At 41.6% G+C, this 19458-nt stretch overlaps 1 protein-coding gene across 5 annotated transcripts in view; it reads left to right on the top strand.

The window, feature by feature from the left end:
* Positions 1 to 19458, top strand: part of ADAMTSL1 (ADAMTS like 1) — a 474745-nt gene that overhangs the window by 448019 nt on the left and 7268 nt on the right. For all 5 annotated transcript variants that reach the window (XM_052776382.1, XM_052776381.1, XM_052776383.1 and 2 more), the window contains 3 exons: positions 10932 to 11132; positions 14898 to 15078; positions 17835 to 18042. In XM_052776382.1, the coding sequence (XP_052632342.1) occupies positions 10932 to 11132; positions 14898 to 15078; positions 17835 to 18042 (590 nt within the window). The remainder of the gene's footprint in view (positions 1 to 10931; positions 11133 to 14897; positions 15079 to 17834; positions 18043 to 19458) is intronic.

The raw sequence follows: 19458 nt of genomic DNA, 5'->3' as shown, positions 1-19458 counted from the left end.
TCTTGTCAAGTCCTGCAGTTTTAGAACAATCTCTTGTCTTTTTAGGAGTAGCGATCTGAAACTTTTAGCCAAGAGTTTGTAGCTGGTTTGAGTGTTTATAGCTCTGGTCTCTGTACCTTCCAAAACATTCTTTGCTTACATTTAGTAGCAATTTTAAGATTTTATTTTCACAGTGGAGGCTTTTTATTTATGTTTTTAGTTTTGTATGGTTTACTTTTCCCCAGTGCTGACATCTGCATATATTTGCGATGGCTTTTAGCATGCAGCTCCGTATTACATTTCGGCTTGCACAAAAACTTCACTGCAATAGTCCTTGGTGGGGGGAATATCTGAAGGTATTTATTAGCATTGAATAAATCATTTTGAGTATAGTTTTATTGTACTCACTGTTGTAAGACTGGGTCACACTCCTGCTTCATCCATTTCCTCTCAGGTTTCCAAAAAGAGGTCTTTAGTAGTTGTAGGGATTTTTTGTTGTTTGAAAGCAGTAATTGAACCACAAAGGGTGTTCTGCACTGCCCGTATATAACCACGTCTAAATTAATTTCATTTGGCCTAGTTGCCCTGTACCCTGCCATTCCACTTCAGGGGCAAGGAAACTCCATGAATTTTAATAGCAAAATAGCAAGCCAGTTTCATTCTTGAGGCAATTCCCTCAACTTCACTGGAGTTTTACTGACCTGGATTTGAGGCCTATTATTATTAAAATCTAAGGAAACCTCCTGAGAGATTTTTTATAATGAAAAATCAGCATGGAATGGGCTATCCAATCAATTAGAAAGCTACAGTCCAGTGTGCTGCATCATGTTGTATCACTGAAACAAACACACAAAGCATTCAGCTTCTATGTATGTTACTTAAATACGTTGTCTGTAGTCATACCAACGAATTTGGATTCATCCACAGTGACGATAACCATTACTGCAAAAAAAAAGGACTCATCTCTTAGATTTTTTTTTTTAATCTACATCTACTTTACTCTGTACACTAATATCAGTATGGATTACAATCAAAGACTCTATATTTACTCCCAAATTTAGTCTTCTCACAGTCTTCCAGTGCAGTGGCTAAATTTATCATGGACTACTGTGATACCTTCATAGCCTCACTGTATCCTGATGAAATGTTCACATTTTGGCAAAAAAAAATAGCAGCAATTTTTTTGATCAAAAGAGGAGATGCTATCATTATGTAAATTCTTGCCCTTTATTCTGTTTTTATTCTTTGGATGACATGAACGCAATGCAAATCCTGGAGCATAATGGTTATTCTAGGGAATCTGAAGATATGAGTGAACCTATGGGGAAAATCCTAGGCAATTATTTGGAATCTGGTTCCCATCCCTTTTATCTCTTGGATTACATATTCTCTAGTTTGTTCACTGGGAACCTGCTGTCACCCACAGCTTAGGACTCTGAATTTTCACTTTTCCAGGCTATACTACCTCTATCCAATTTTGTGTTTTTAGCAAAAAAAAAGTGCCTATTTGTAGGAGATACTGAAAATAACTGTAAAGTTAGATGGTAAAGTGAACTTTTTCATGACCAGAAAAGTACAGTCAATTGTAAAAAAAGGAAGTACTGCTGCTCCATATTTATTGTGCTCTCCCTGCAGACTTCCATATCAAATTTACTCACCTCACAAATCAGAACATGATTTTACTGACTGCCAGCACTGCAAACACAGTCCTAGAAAGCAGATTTCTTTCTGTTTTATACAATATCCCCAATGACCACAGAGTTAGAGCAGCTTAGCTGCCAATTTCACTGCTGCTTCAGAAGATGAAGAGCTGGACTACAAATTCCTGTTCTGCAAACACCAATGTTATTTAGTGATGAAGCTGTTTTTAAAACAAAGTAATAACAAAAACCTTTCACTTAAAAGATGCAAAGGATTGCCGTTACCAAAACTAGTATTTCCTCTCATGTTTCTTTTACTGGCAATAGTATATCCCCCTCATTTTCTAGTAAGAGTCACTTAGATGCTCAGAAGTCCCAGAAAGCAGAATGGAAAACTATAATTATGATAGCCACCTTGCTTGCAATGGCCAGCCTTTTGTGTATCAATAAATTACTTATTCTGAGAGGCCCAACTGCATTAGAGCCAAGGCCCAAAGTTCAGGAGGGTTTTCAGTCTTTTTTTTTTTTTTTTCCCCAGAGGGGACCACTTCAAGTCTGTGGCTAGTATTTGCCTACCTGCAGATTTAAGGGTTATCTAGATGTGGCATTGAACAGACAAATTAACCTAGAACTTTTTGAATGTTCTGCAGTGCATTATAGTGAGTCAAATGCTGTGCCGCTGAGTACTTTAGGAGAAGAAACAGATCATACAGATAGACTGATGCCATGATCGGGGCCAAACTCTTTCAGCAGAGCCAGAGAAGATAATGCTGCTATTCCTTGCTATGTATCTTGCTTTTGAGCCATAACGTCTGTAAAGATGGGTCTAATACTTGTTCAAAATCAGTGTAAAAAGCAATAAAAGATCCAGATGAATACAGCTGATCTTACCAGTACAAATTTCTTGCAAAGTTTGGTGATATACTCAAGAGCAAAAGTATATGTTCTTGAAACATAAGTTTTCCTTTACTCCCCTTTGCTCTTCCCCTCTCTACCATAAGCCGGCTCTACATTTTCCTAGGTTTTGGGAATTACTGCTGCATTAAAATGGAAGCAGAAATGCAAAATACAAAATAATTTACAATCTGCACAGAGTCAGCAAAGAGAAAACTCATGAGTAATTATGATTAAACCAGTGTCTGTGCTCCCCTAAGGAAAAAGACAGCTGTAGAAGTTGTGCAGTAGGAGTCTGGTAAAATCATGACTGTCTGAGAAGTTATTTTGCACAACATCATTGTTTTCCTCTTCACTGTCTGTAATAAATTGGCATCACATTTGAGAAGTAGTTCTAATGCTAAAGAATATTTTTTTAGCAACTTTATTTTACACTAATAATACTTCCACTGTGATGAGGATAAAGCACCAGGTACATTCATGGGATAATCTGTCCTGTTAATTGTGTTTTCCATTCCCTTCCATTTTTGTCTCAGTGAAAATTCTGCCTTGTCACACTATTTAGGAGAATTCCCAGGTAAGTGATATTTCTATAAAGATGAGAATTAAAATCGATATCAAGAGTATGCCGTTATCATTGCAATTAATTCCCCAGACTCTATCATCACATTGATTACATTCTAAATATTGTATAAAGTTCATACGGTGCTGCAGTATCTTCCTTCTACCTCAGACTACACGGTAGCATTTCATTGAAATGTGTGGCTTTTCATTTGCATATTCGTACTGTGTACATTTCAGTGTATACAGTACGTGATGATCTCTCTGCTTGGTTGAACATTTTGACCACACTGATATGGTGTTTGTTTTTCAGACAATCAGACACTAGTCCTGCCGCTGCCAGGCTCTGAAAGCAGAGTCGAAAGAGCAAGGTCCTCTAGGCAATCTGCTCCCTTGGGTTTTTTTCCTGCCTGCTGTTTGGTGCCATGAATTAGTTAATCTGAAAACCAGTGATCTACAGCAGCAGTCCAGAATGCTGCCACAGAAAATAGTATCACTGACCTCTGGGGCAACATCTGTTTAATTTGGTGTTTGTGGTAAGAGTTGCAGCCCTTGAACTTGTGTCTCTAAGCTTTTCCAAAATCACTGACCTAGATTCTGTTCTAAAGTAGATACAAATGATGCAGAGCTCCACCAAGGCAAGTTCTGGTAAAAAACTAGGGGTACCAGACTTGCTGCAGGTATCCCAGTCTGGAGACCTGTCATTTGGCCAGATCCTTCGCATAAAAGATCTTTTAGCCTCTTGCACAACTTAAGCTTTGCTCTGGAGTAGCGTTAAGGGAGTTTTCAAACACTGTGGGATTTCTGACCTGTTGACTAAAGGACTTACCCATTCTAAATTTTGAAGCACCCTCTCCCTCCGTGTTGGTTCTCAAAACCTCTCCCAAAAGGCTAAAGCATGTTGTTAATAGGACAGAAGTAACAGCCTCCCTGGAGCGAGCAGCACTGGCTTTCCTGCACCTATCTGCCCTCCACCTCCTCTGCTCTCTGCGTTTGTTATTTTTCTTGTGCTACAGGAAGTTTCCTGAGCTGCTGATGTCTTCGGATATAGCAAGTTTATATCAGCTTAAGAAATACAGAAAGGCTTCTACAGCAGCACCTGACCTTCACAGCTTGGGCTGGTCATTACATTATGTGCTAGCTCTTGCTCTGCCTTTTGTTGAACTCCTTGTGCTGTACTGTTGTTCAGTGCTTGCTCCACGTGCCTCTTTTGAGTGTTATTTTTCTCCTATAAATGTACTTGTACAGTTAACCTGGAGCTGTAGGAATGGTGGGGCAGAAGGGTATTCCTTTTCCATTTTTGTCATGCACTGAATAAACCCATCAGAGCTAGCTCAGGAGGTCATTTCAGCATACTGTATCCATTCTAGTAGGCTTTGGTTTCATGATTTGCCATTGGTGATTGTTTTCAGCCCAGTCCTTATTAATAAAAGATTCTCAGTGTGTAGGATTCCTGTTGTCAGAGTCATTTTTAGAAAACAATATTACTGCCACAGCTTGAAAATCCCCTTGCTTTTTACCACCAACCATGTGGCATATATTTGGGAACTTCTTTTACAGCCTCTGTGGGGCAGGGAATGGACCTAACTCAATTTTTCCTGAATGTGGTGTAAATTTACAATGCTGTGTAAATTTACAATGCTCTGTAAATGATATCTAATAACAACAACATGTGTGGCATTGGGTAACCAGTTCAGGTGTTTTGAGGACTGTTTAAAAACCATGTCATATGTTTGGTATAATAAGTTTCAACTGCTCCTTTGGAGCCATAAATAGTAATTTAAAATATGTTCTTTTTTTAAAATGCTACTGTCATCAGCTGAATTGGCCTATTTCAAGAATTCCTAAATACATGGCTTTTCTTGTCTAGCATAAGTTTATGTTCATTTGACCTCCTTTAAACTATTAAAAATAAAGGTTGTACTTACATTAACATTAATTCTTTCTTTTGGGGATTTTCAGGATCACATTACCTTTTGTAAGTTTTATTTCATTCAGTGTATGAAAGCACTGAGAAGTAATTTGCATAACACCCTGAGTTAAGTGTCTGTTTAAATTTCCACTTTGTACTATATTGAAAAATCTTTCCCCATAAGACAAACTATAAAGACTTGTCTCTTAGTTTTGCCACTTCAGCAAAACAGGTTTTACATACATATGACTTTCAGACATGATCTTACCTATCTTCATTTGGTTTGATAGCATTTTTAAAAGTGGAATACATGCTGTGAAATTTTCTTCCTTATGTTAGATACAGGACTGAATTAAATTTAAGTCAGTTAGGCTTAACATGCATTTCTTATTTCAGTCGCTTAAGGAGAAAATCAGGTATGACAGAAAATTGGCTAAGTATTTCTCTGCCAGTCTGATCTCACCTGTGTAGTGTGAACACAATAGTACAGTGTGAACTACGACATAGTAGCTCAGCATCAAGCTTGCATCTATTCACACTGATCTGTGGCTTCTCTACATTTTGTTCCAAGCATTTTTTTCTTCATTTCACCCTTAATCTTGTTTCTATTTTGGAAGTATACTTTAATTCTTTGAATGTAGAGATTAGGATGGAATGCTGTCATATTTTAAATCCTGTAGCTGCATTATATTTATCACTTTAACACAGTGTATTGTGGTCTACCACAGTTTTCGGAGTTCAGTAAAATATATACAGAATCACAGATTTTTTTTTTTTTAGCTTGCTTTGTTTCAGTTTTAATATAGTTAATAATTCTGCTGCCAAATCCCTTCTTTCCTCCTTTGCCAGGGATTTCAGACAGTAGTTGGCAATCAACTTTCATCTCCCAATTTTATGTTTGGATAGGTACATATCTGTGACTTCCAGAGGCAGGGTCGTAGGCCTTCTGGGTTTTAAGTCTAGCTGAAATTTTCTGTGGACTTTCTGTGCTACATTTATTGTACTTTCTGATGTCCTGAAACATGCAGTCCCTAACCAACTGGGATGCTTACTTTTTTTTCAAATTCAACCTTTTTTTTTGTTGATTCAAAGTATTTTGAACTAACACAGCACAAACATTTGCCTACTTTGCAAGGAGTGTGATCACTGATGAATAGCGAGGGTGTAAAACTGAACTTTAAGGTACAAGAATGTAGCTGAATATTAATACCAATGGATCCAAACTGCATGCTACAGTTTATATCCAGGCTATGCTATCCAGACCGATCTCTTAAATAGGAAATAATTTTCAAAGATGAAAGTGTTGGCCTGAGACTAAGAAAGCAAGAGGTTGATTTCCAGCTCCGTTGCTGTCATATGGCTTGGCCTCAGGTAAGACAGCATGCACCTCCATGTGCCTTGGTTAGCTGCTGGGATAATGGAAAAGCTGAGCTTAACTCCCATGGCACAGCAGCTTCAGGGCTGCAGTTGGAAAGCTAAGTATTTTGTTGAGCTCAGACTGCAGGACTATTTTGTTTAAAGACATTTCAAAGTAACTGCTGCATCTTGACCTGAAGTCTTCATTCAGGTTCCATCTTTAATAACTATTAGACATACTGCCTGGGATTAATGAGCAGGTCAATAGCAAATTACAGAGCTATTTGTTAGACAGATATGAATGCATGAAAATAATCTATATTTTAAGAATAGATATCTTTTTTAAAAGCAATGCTGTTTTGGTTTTTTTTATTTGTACTACAAACTGTATTTAGTACTTGCAAAATTTGTTGGATGTTTTCACCATTGCTTTCCATACAGTTCTGCTGATTGAAGGTATCAGGCTGCTAAAAAAAAGAATCTAAAATCAACAGCCTTTGCATTTGGTTTTTTCTGTCGTTCAAGTCTGCAAGTGAAAGAGTGATGCATGCTTCATATTTTGTTCTCTTAGCATTAGCACAGTAGCCCGAAGTCTTTCTGCAGCTACAGTCATACGGGAAGTGTTACAGAGGTATAATGAGGAGCTGAATTTGGCCTGCGCTCTGCATTTAGTCTTTTCTCTCAAGAAATTATTAGCATTGTTGTGAAACATTGGTCTTCCCTTTCCAAATACCCGCTTGTTACCCGTGAAATACTAGCATTTTCCCTACTAGAAGATGTAATTTGTATTAGATTTTTGTTTGTATCTCCAGCTTTTGCCCATCTGTGACTCATCCTGGCTTTGAATGAATTCAGAGTCACAGTAGACTTTGGAAGGGAGGCTGAAGGCAATATTTTCTTTCTCTACTTAAGGACTGAAGGAGAAGGGCCCTTTCATGCCAGAACTTTCACTGCTCAGAAACAGACCCCCAAAAATGTTCCCTCCTTGCCTTCCCAAGGGTTCTGATGCACTAAAGCGCTGCAATAGCTGTGCTGTCTGGAAACAAAGCCAGTTTTTCTTTCTCAGGTGTTAAAGGGACAGGTATTGAGCTTTAGAATGATAAAGCAGTCAATGTCCACTGGGATCGGAGGAAGTAGAGAATAGGTGTTGGTAATCTGCATTAAATGGTATTAAAATTATTGCTGGGAGATGAGAAGGGGATATTAATGGCACGTGGTTTTTTATTGTACTCTGGTTCTCACTGAATATGCATAAAACATTATCCCACAGCTTATGCATCCATACACATGGGAAACGTATAGGAAATATCACTTGTGAAATGTGATTGATGCTTGTTCTGCATACACAAATGAGGAGTATCCATTACATATGAGTCTCGTAGGTGTTAGTAAAGTTTTATTGTTAAGTGTTAAAAAAAGTAATAATTACTCAGTGGTAGAATGTATCTAGGGAATAGAGTTTGGTTTTTTTCCCCCATATTATTGATTACTCGCTGTTCCTTTAGCTAATATTTTATATATACATTTTGGAAGAAGAAATAATATACAAGGCAAGTAAAATAGTCAGTACTAGGAAGACTATATTGTTTGCCTGATAATAAAATTTTTAAAGAAAAACAGGCACAAACTAGGACCATTTGCACACTGAAGTCATTTCAGTTCCTCTGTGTTTAACATCAAACTGACCTTTCTGCTTTGTTAATTTATCCTGTGCAGACTGTTTGCAAATGCAAACGGTAAAACTGAGCTCACAGCATATCTTTGTCAGTTGTCATGGCTATATGCTGACCTGTGGAAACCCCTGCAATTATCTTAAAAGACAAGCAAACTATAAAAAATTAGAATACTGTAGGCAAAACTCATACAGCCACTTATTGTTAAGTTTGTCCATTTCCTGTACATTCCTTTGTTTTCCATTGATTTTAACTTAGGCAGCCTTAAACCTGTGAGGCTTAAATCTTTCACATCACTCATTTACTTGAGAATGAGTATCTTGGAAATTGAATGAGTTGTTTTTCAGCTCAAGAGTAGGAAAAGACATATTAGTACTTCAGGACTAAAGGAATAATGCAAAATGAAGCACAGCAGGAATAAATAGAGAGCTTACAGAAATAGGAAAAAGGACTGAGCAGCAAAGGAAGCTGTGCCTTTGTGGTCAGGAAGTGAGCGCTGGGGAGAGAACTGCCATGGGTAAAACTGCATTAGACCTTCCCAAGGAAATTAAAACAAATAGCAAAGACTCTTTACCATTATAAATAAAAGTGGGGAAAGGGAAGAGGGGAGACCACTGTCAGCAGTGCGCACACTCTCATTCTGCCTTTTTCTTCCCTTTTTCCTTCTTTTTTAATACTTAGCTGCATTAACTAGTTCCTTGCCAGTGAAACATCGTCACTACAACTGCAGAGCCTACTTTGTGCGTCACTCGCCTTCTGCCAGGGAGCCCTTGCTGTCTGTAATACCTATTTCATACAGAGTGAAGCAGCCCCAAAGGGCAGCTTTATCCAGCCCACACCCTTCCCCACTGTGGATGCAGGCAGGGCTTGCCAGCAACAGGGGACACAGAAAGACCCCTGTAGCCACTGCACCAGTGAGTGAGAGGCCCAGTATTTATCCTCTGGTGCGGCAGATGGGGTCTTCCCAGTGCCTGGATCTACCTCTCAGCATGAAAATGGCTGGGATGTGCCACGGGTCACCACTGGCTTTTTCCATCTTGTATGAGTTCTGCTTTGTATGAGCAAGAAAGCTTCAAATTTTGTGGGCAAGGCAGCATCTTCTGCCATAGGAATAATATAATTGGAGATGCGCTCAGTGGCTAAAGGCAGATGAGTAAAGACTACAGCAGCCCAGTCCCTAGTGTTAGTTTAGGGGTGTGACCAAGGTCAAAAGAAGGGTGGCAAGAGTTCCTAAACCAAGTAATGTGCTCCTCAAGTCTCAAGGCTTTGGTCTTGATGATGGTTGGAAATCAAACTGTTCAGCCTTCCTGGCCAGATTAATGAAAATGGTATTTTTGTTCTTGCAGTGATAGGCACCTCAGTAAGGTGTAGATAAGTTCTTAAGGAAAAAATGTATATTTAAATAAAAACTTGATTGCAGCAACTATAAATCATCTTACCTCTCTTGTAGGAACAGTACTTGCTCAGTATATGTTGGTTGAGCATCTCCTCAAGTGGACGGGCAAGAATGAAAGGAAGAACAGTAACAAAAATGTCACATTCCAGTGTCTCTTCACTGTGTAATGCAGCTACAAAGGCATTATATTCAACATCCTTATTTGTTTCAGTGAATAATAAGTAATAATCAAATAACATGGAGATGACAATGCAGAAATATCAGCTGATAGAATTATTCCTTAATCTTAGAACAGTCTTCCATCTTTTAGTATTTTAAATTTGTACTCTTCCTTTTTTTACCCCATTCCTTTTGAACAGTGCTAGTGTGAATGTTCATGTACACATGTTAGGTTTTTTATATAGTACACTTCTTTCAGAAGGGATTTTGTATACAGTAAAGTCATTCATTACACATACGTACTAATATACACGAAACAGTGTAAAGTTGCAGTATAACAAACTAACAATCAGTATAGATTGCATTCACAGAAACTTAGCCAGACTTTTCATGTATCAGTGAGACTCATGGAAGTGCAGGACTAGCCTAACCCCCAAGCAGTCCAAGTAATATATGCCATCCCTTGCGCTTGGCTTTTCTGGGTCCCTACCCCTGCAATTGGTGTGGATGGTTGCACCACAAAAATTGCCTAGTTCTTTCTTTTTCCCCAGGAAATACGTAAGGCAACTTAGCTATCTTTCCCAGGCTATGCAAGTCTCGCAAATCTTCTGCAATTCATCATGAGACTGGCAAAGTGTTCAGATGGTATGAGGACCACAGGAAATAGTATCTTACAGATACTCTCCCTCAGCTCAACAGGCAAAGAACTCACTGTGAACCTAAACCTCATCAGCTGTGATGATGATCCATAAGCATACCTGTACAATGCTTCAGAACAGCAGGGGTTTTTCAGTTGCTGGTTTTGGTTGGTTGTTGCTTGGAGAATTCTCCATTGCTGTGGCAAAAAACCTCTAAAAGCTCAATTTTATCACTTTGTTTTTTCAACAGTTTTTTGTGTAACAAAAATTTTGTGTAAACTTCTGTGTAACAAGAACTTCTGATTTTTAATGTAAAAAACAAGAGAGGAAGGAGGCCCTGTGATTTAAATAGGAGGTTTGGAGACCAAGTTCTGTTTGTATTGCTTGTTCAAGCGTGCTCCCTGAGCTTATGCTAGGTGTGTAACCTCCCTATCCCACTTTTCTCAATACTAAAATTATGATGATCCAAAATAATGGGAATTTTAGAAGGCTTGATATAAATATTTCCAAGCTGATTGGAGATTTTCATGGCTGATTAACTGGCTTTTGGATAATTTTTTTTTCAGCTGATGAGAAGGTACTTATTACCACGGTATTCCTATTTTTCGTTATGACAAAATGGGATGGAATTGACTTTTTCCCATAATTTTGACCACTTCAGAGCATGTAATTTTGCAGCAAGTTCAGTACTCAGCAGGTTTCTTTCATGTCCCTGGTTTTTAGGTTGTGCTGTGGATGGTCATCCAACCCCGAACATCACCTGGCTTTACTCTGGTGAGCCTCTCAGTGTGCGGCATCAGCTCCTGGCAGCAGGCCGGATTCTTCAGATACTCAACATCAGTGATGCTCCTGATGGTGAATTCAGCTGCCTTGCTCAGAATGAGGCTGGCTCACTCACACAAAAAACATCCCTGTCTATACAAGGTAACCTTCCAGTTTCAGTCCTGCTGCCCTGTGAAGCTCTTGCCATGGACTCCCCTGCACTGCCTGTCTCATCCTGGATTTCTCCTCTCTGAAGCCAGGACTGCCATGTGCAGCCAGAAATAGATGTTTTGATGGTTTACTGCCATGGATATAGATTTGCAGGACTACCAGGTACCTTATAGTGTCTTAGGTTTCACTTTACCAAAATGACACCTGATATTTCTGGCCTGCTGAGCATAAAACACACCTTACTGATTCAAGCTATACTTATGCTTGTTGAGTCTAGACAATTTTCTTGTCCAGAAATTCAAGACAGTGTCACAGTTTGAACCCCTAAAATTAGAAGCCCCTCTGTTAATTTGCTAAAGTCAGTGTTTCACAGTCTCTTCTTGCCTGAAAACCTTTCACTTGTGAAAATGCCACAGCTGTTATATTTACCCTAGAAATAAGCTGAAGGTGATAAAGCCACAGAACAGAGCAGTGCAGATGGGTTGGAACAGAAAATGCAGCTTTCGTTGCTCCATTTGTCAGGGATGCAGTGGAGAAGAATTTTACTTTTCCTTAAATTTTGCCATACAATTTTAAGTGTGTTGGAACTCCCCTATTCATCTTCAGGATTGGTGATCTGTGTGATCTACCCAGTAAGAAACACACTGTTGTATGATCATAGAATCATAGATACTGATGGCAACTGCAGTTAACCACATCTTCACTAAATCACATCCCTTTAAAAATATAGATCATAGAATCATAGAATCATAGAATCATTTCGGTTGGAAAAGACCTTCAAGATCATCGAGTCCAACCATTAACCATGCCCACTAAACCATGCCCTGGAGTACCCTGTCCACTCGCTTTTTGAATATCTCCAGGGATGGTGACTTAACCACTTCCCTGGCCATCCCATTCCAATGTTTGACAACCCTCTCAGTAAAAAAAATTTTTCCTAATATCTAACCTAAATCTCCCTTGCCTCAACTTGAGGCCATTTCCTCTTGTCCTATCTCCAGACACCTGACAGAAGAGACCAACACCCACCTCACTACAACCCCCTTTCAGGTAGTTGTAGAGAGTGATAAGGTCTCCCCTCAGCCTCCTCTTTTCTAGACTGAACAACCCCAGATCCCTCAGCTGCTCCTCATAAGACTTGTGCTCAAGGCCCCTCACCAACTTGGTTGCTCTCCTCTGGACACGCTCCAGCAACTCAATGTCTCTCCTGTAGTGAGGGGCCCAAAACTGAACACAGTACTCGAGGTGCAGCCTCACCTGCTGCTGGAGGAACAACCACCTCCCTGCTCCTGCTGGCCACACTATTTCTGATACAGGCTAGGATGCGATTGGCCTTCTTGGCCACCTGGGCACACTGCTGGCTCATATTCAGCCAGCTGTCAACCAGCACGCCCAGGTCTTTCTCTGCCGGGCAGCTTTCCAGCCACTCTTCCCCAAGCCTGTAGTGCTGCATGGGGTTGCTGTGACCGAAGTGCAGGACCCAGCACTTGGCCTTGTTGAACTTCATACGATTGGCCTCAGCCCATCGATCCAGCCTGTCCAGATCTCTTTGTAGAGCCTCCCTACCCTCAAGCAGATCGACCCTGCCTCCCAACTTGGTGTTGTCTGCAAACTTGCTGAGGGTGCACTCAATCCCCTCATCCAAATCATCAATAAGGATATTAAACAGAACAGGGCCCAACACCAAGCCCTGGGGAACACCACTTGTGACCCACCGCCAACTGGATTTCACCCCATTCACCACAACCCTCTGGGCTCGTCCATCCAACCAGTTTTTCACCCAGTGAAGAGTGCACTTATCCAAGCCATGAGACGCCAGCTTCTCAAGGAGTATGCCATGAGAGACAGTGTCAAAGGCCTTGCTGAAGTCTAGGAAAATAACATCGACAGCCTTTCCCTCATCCACTAGGCGGGTCACCTGGTCATAGAAGGAGATCAGGTTGGTCAAGCAGGACCTGCCTTTCGTAAACCCATGCTGACTGGGCCTGATCCCCCTCTTATCCTGGAGCTGCCATGTGAGTGCTCTCAAGACAAACCGTTCCATAATCTTCCCCGGTACCGAGGTCAGGCTGACAGGCCTGTAGTTCCCCGGATCCTCCCTCCGACCCTTCTTATAAATGGGAGTCACACTGGCAAGCCTCCAGCCCTCTGGGACCTCCCCTGTTGACCAGGAACACTGATAGATGATAGAGAGTGGCTTGGCAAGGACCTCTGCCAGTTCCCTCAGTACTCTTGGATGGATACCATCAGGTCCCATAGATTTGTGAGTGTCCAGATGGCGTAGCAGGTCCCTAACTAATTCCTTCTGGATTAAGGGGGGTATGTTATGCTCTTCATCCTTACCTTCCAGCTCATGGGGTGGAGTACCCTGAGGATGACTGGACTCGCTATTAAAGACTGAGGCAAAGAAGGCATTAAGTACCTCGGCCTTTTCCTCATCTCTTGTTGCTACGTTCCCTTCTGTACCCATTAAAGGAAGGATATTCTCCTTCGGATTCTTTTTACTGTTAACATATTTGTAAAAACATTTTTTGTTGTCCCTTACAATAGTGGCCAGATTTAGTTCTAGCTGAGCTTTCACCTTTCTAATTTTCTCTCTGTATGATCTAACAAGATCCCTGTACTCCTCCCAAGTTGCCCGCCCTTTCCTCCAGAGATGATAAACTCTCCTTTTTTTCTTAAGTCCTAGCAAAAGCTCCCCATTCAGCCAGGCCGGTCGTTTTCCTCGGCAGTTCGACTTGCGGCACATGGGAATAGCCTGGTCCTGAGCCATTGAGATTTCCTTTTTAAAGAATGTCCATCCCTCCTGGACCCCTTTGCCCTTCAGGACCGTCTCCCAAGGGACTCTCTCAACCAGTGCCTTGAAGAGGCCAAAGTTTGCCCCCCGGAAGTCCATAGTGGTGGTTTTGCTGATCACCTTCTTTGCCTCACCAAGAATTGAAAATTCTATCATTTCATGGTCACTAAGCCCATGACGTCCTCCGACCATCACACCTCCCACCAATCCTTCCCTGTTCGTAAACAACAGATCTAGCAAGGCTCCTCCCCTGGTTGGCTCACCCACCAGCTGTGTCAAGAAGTTATCTTCCACACACTCCAGGAACCTCCTAGATTGTTTACTCACTGCTGTGTTGTATTTCCAGCAGATGTCTGGAAAGTTAAAGTCCCCCACAAGGACAAGGGCACACGATTCTGAGACTACTGCCAATGAATGTCCTTCAACACTGGCATCTGGCTTCACTTAACTGCTCTACCTTGTCATTCACTTTGCATGCCTGATGCTTCTAAGCACCAAAAAATGGGGTTTGTTACACCAAGGATGGTCAGTGGCTTACATCAGCTGGAATCGTGTTCATTCTTTGTTCATTGCCTGGTGCCTTGTAGGAGTAGGCAGCTTCCGACTGCCTAGCAGTCAAGGATGTACAGTGGAGCCAGGAAAAAAAGAGAGAACTGGGTGAAAAGGTCTTGGGTATCAGTTATGGCCATGGATCTGGTATGCAGATGATGTTTCTACCAACCTGTCACAAAGATAATCAAAGAAAGCTACCAGGGTGTGCAAGAGGCAGGACTTGTGCAGGCTGGTGTAGGTCTGGTTGGATGGGGAGGGATGCCTTGTGAGGCTGGAAATGGTGCTGTGGAAATGAGACTCCGAGTCCAAGTATTTCATCCTGGAAAATATCTCTGACTCTTTCTTTTCTAAGGGTCTCTTGCTGGCAGGTATTGAGTGTTAACATGTCTCTCCCATGCTTTTGGCAGAATACCGGTGGTCAGTGGACAAGCTGGTGGCTTGTTCGGCTTCCTGTGGCCACAAAGGGGTGCAGCTGCCCCAGCTGAGGTGCTTATTGGATGGGGCTGAAGTCAACATATCCCACTGCAAAGAGAAGCCCAAGCCAGCCCTGCAGCCCATCGCATGCAACAGGAGAGACTGCCCTTCACGGTTCGTCTGTCTCATGTTAAAATGTCATACATGCTTTTAAAAGGTGCTTGAAGAGTTCTTTGCACTGGACATCATGCCATTGCAGCCTGTCTGGTGCCTATCTGAAGAAAAGTCATGGCTAAAAGGGAATTTATGAATGCTTAACCTAGACAGTTGGGAATTTGTAGCAAGATTTGTGGAAAACATTGACAGTACATGGTAGAAAGACAGTTTATTACTTCAGTAATTAGGTTAGAAAATAATAGAGAGGCTATTGTCTACTCTTTATTAGCAAAGCTCACAGCTTGAGTTGTCTCGGGTGATTCCAGCCTCACCCTATGTTGGATGTAAATGTCATGCCTGTTCTGAGCTCTGTACATATGGGAGTTCTATCACCCAAGAACTGTAGGGTCATACCTTTTTTGTGTTCCACATAGTTTCATTCCAGTTTATCCCAACAATCTAATAGACAAGAAGCTAGCTTTAGCAGATATTTGGGGGTTTTATTCTGAGTTCCTGTGTAGCCTGAATGAACATCAATACGGGTAGGACGGTAGCTGCAGCTGCAAAGAACTCCCTTAGCAGAGTGGAAATGTCTTTTGTAAAATGGGCACATCCCATCAGTTCTAGTGGGTGTGAAGGGGGGTCAGACTGAGTTCTGCCTCCTTTTCCAGATTGCTGGCTTGTGGTTTCCTTGGGATTGTAACTCTGCTCCTGTAATCCCCTGTTTTTCACTTACTGTTAAACAAAATGGAACCAGGACAACTTGAAGGACTTCTGACTACTCTTAGGTCTTCCTCTGCTGCTTCGTCCTCACGCAAAACACTTTCCTTCTTTGACAACCTTTGGTGCAAAGAATATATCGTGAGTGCCTATCCAGAGAGTGGATGTAGTGTTATGCTCCCTCCGTGTTAAAAATGTCCTACTTCTGTAATTCAGTGGCTCCTTAGCTGAGATGTGTAAATGTATTTTTCCATATTTTTCTGGGGTTTTACTCCCTCCTCTCCCTTATTTCCAGTGGACATGGTGTGTTTCAGTAAACAAGCACTTAAAAGTAGTCAGGATCTCAAGAGAGATTTAGTACAACTTCTCTGATTCAACAGTCATTTGGGACTTGTATTAAAAAAGAGACTGTAAGCTGAGACAATGAGAGGTGCTAAGCAACCCGATGAGAAGTAAGCGGCCAGAGTTACCACTCTTGCTGTGTCTTGGGTATATGGCAAGGTTCTGTTTAATTACCTTTAAAAATATATTCCTACCCCTCTTTGCAGGGAAATGTTTTCTGAGTTGCCAGCTGAGTCATAAGAAGGAAACCAAAAGAGATTTGGCGAAATATGAAACACACTCATTAGCAGCAGTTTTCCTTGGTGATGGCAGTAAATTCCGTGGGAATGGTTTATGTCTTTTTATACCTTCCCTGAACTGTAACACAACCCACAATCCTCCCTCAGCTCCCAAAAAGCTGCTGAGGTGTAAGCTTGGAAATAGAAGTTGATTGAAATGCAGAGCAGAGCTTTACAAGGGGTGTGGAAACTTCAGATTCAACCTCACCATACTGCATGAAAAAAAGTAACAGTGTTTTTGTTTTCTGTGTTGGGACTGTGTTTGTCTATATACTTGTTTCTGTGACCACAGGAGTTAATCACCCGCAGAAGACTGAGTAATAACAATGGATGCCTCTCCATGGGACTGGAGAATGCCTATTGCCTATTTTGTAAAGTAATCATAAACACTGCTGGTGTGGGATGCGATAGGCACTATTTTCCTCCCAATAACACACAAATCCTACCAAGTATCCTGAAAATTAATGAAGCAAACTGCTGACTTGACCATAAAACTCTTCAGGAAACTAGTAATCAGTCACATCCTTCCCGTTCCTACCTCCCTCCCTACCAAAACCAACTGTACAAGTGTTTCACTTAATGATCCTTAAAGAGACAAAATGTATCGTCCATCTTGGTAAGAGTTTGGACCTGGACTATTATTTTCTGTTGCTACAGGCTTTTTACTAGTTATACTGGATTTCTTAAACCGTAGCCCATAGGGGTTCAGAGCCTCAGCCTCAGCTGGTGAATGCATGGTCTGAGCTCAGGAGGAAAGAAGAAAGGTGTCCTTTGTCCCTGGGCTGACTGTGCACCAGGCGCATCCCTGAGAAACCTTCAGGCCTTTCTGGATTATCCCAGCTGTCAGGGGCATAGCAAAGCAGGCAGACACCAGCAGGACCCAGCAGGCTTTTGGCTATTCTGCCAGTAGCAAGTTCAAAGTGGCCTGTGAGCTTTTGGCTATTCTGTCAGCAGCAAGTTCAAAGTGGCCTGTGAGCTACTCCAGCAACTTTACAGAGATAGTTTTCCCTATTAAGGGGTGTAAATGGGCTAGTCATTGCTGGTGTTGTGACTGTAGTCTGTGACCAAGGCCTCCATGGCACAGTGGTGTAAGAGCAGCCATGCCCAACCCCTGTGCCTGGCTTAGAAATATTTACCGAGCCTTTAAAAACAGCCTTAAGGGCTAGAAAATTAATTCTGGGCCCAAAGAGCCTTGAGAAAGATAATTTGATGAAAAATGTGCTCTTTTCTCATCTTTCATCCTCTGAGCCGTTTTCAGTGACTACTATGGGAGGCAGAGGCACTCAGCACCTTCCGGGATTGCACCCTAAATGAACCAAGCCATTGTTGCCTTTCTTTCTTTGGTCCAATACATAAAGACCTGTTGACACCAGTGATCCTGCAAATGGTGGTGGCACATACCTACTCCCTGACCTGTTCGTCTTTCTCTCACAGATGGATGGTAACATCATGGTCTCCTTGCACACGGAGCTGCGGTGGAGGCATCCAGATGCGGCGAGTGACGTGTCACCGCCTGACAGCGAAAGGCAGCTCTGTCCCAATGTCAAATGAGGCTTGTGCCCAGGTGTCCAAGCACCCTGTGGACACACAGAACTGTAACAGACAGCCCTGTGTTGAGTGGGTGGCCTCCTCCTGGAGCCAGGTAAGGAAGAAGCCAGCAGTCCAAGGACAGCCTTATAGTGTGGGCTAGAAAAAAGTGGCAGAAAATGAGAGGAGTGATTTTGCACCCTGGTATCTTTAGATTAGGGTCTGCCGGCTTTTGAGGAGGCAACTAAGTTACTCAGCTCTTTCAACTCCATATTTGATGCACTGCATGCTTGGATTTCTGTAGCTTCCCATGATCCCTAGAAATGCTGCTTGTGAGCAGGACTTTTACTGCAGACCCCTGTATCACCCCAGTGGAAAGTTCTGCAGCTCCTCTTTGTAGTGACAGGTAACACATCTGGGAAATAGCATTCTCCAAATCTTAATTCCCCTTACCACCCAGTGAGTGTGTTTCAGTTTTGGCTGGCAGGAGTCAGGACTGATGATTGTGATAGGTTTGGGGCAGTGGGGTTGTACAATAACCCAGTTTTACGAAGTTGCTGGTGCTTCCTGAGAACACCAAGAAGTGGGAGCTTTCTTGATTTGCTTCATGTCGAAAAGCAGAATGGAGGGCTAAAAGCGTTTTCAGACTACTTCATGCTGTTTTGTAGATCTTCAAATTCTCTCCTTGCAGCTTCATGCAATGATTGGATGTTAAAAAGCTTCACTCCATAGATACCCAATGTTTGAAGTATTTAGAGTTAAATCGCTTTATTGTGGGAATCCACAGAACAGTTTGTCTTTCTGTGAGCTATGAGATTTCCTGAAAAGACACTTGTCAATATGTAGTCAATTATAACCTGGGGCCAGTCATTACTATGTGCTTTCCTCCCTTTTCTCCCCATTCACCTTGACTGAGCCATATGTGGAGGTTGATGAGTCCACTACAGTCCAGACTTAGGGGTAGAAATTCACAGATTTTAGCCCAAAGGTCTCCAGAGTAACAATTCACATGGGGATACAGCATTCCAGGGTGAATGAGAGACAGTGTTAAAACCACAAAAGGCAATTTTGCTAGAGGTTAAAGCCAGATACCGATACTACTTTAACACCACTTTTGGTGAAATGAACATTTTCAATGGGAAAAAGAAAAAGCAGTCTGATAAAATCAAAGTAGTCATAAATCTAATTGAGATGATAAGTCAGGTAAAGGTATAGAAGTGGGGCTTCTTACCGTGCAAAAAGAGGCTAAGAAAATAATTACCCAGAGTAATAACTATCAGTCTTGACATATAGTGAGCTATCATGAAATATTTTGCCTCCTTTTCTAATTAGCGTGTGGTAAGTCAGTTTGAAAACAATGGCAAATGCTATCTCATTGTATTAGATGTTGGAGTAATATGATAGTTTATTATTAATAACAACATGCATTCTGTATTTGCTTGGGGTAATATGCACCACACATTGCGCTGCATCAGGTTTTATTATGGTGTTGGTAGTAAAAAGCATCTTCAGCTACTAGAACTTGTTATTG

Source organism: Harpia harpyja, chromosome Z, assembly GCF_026419915.1.
Source record: "Harpia harpyja isolate bHarHar1 chromosome Z, bHarHar1 primary haplotype, whole genome shotgun sequence".
Taxonomy (NCBI): Eukaryota; Metazoa; Chordata; class Aves; order Accipitriformes; family Accipitridae; genus Harpia; species Harpia harpyja.
Note: the sequence above shows the minus strand (reverse complement) of the source record. Positions and strands in the feature narration are given on the sequence as shown.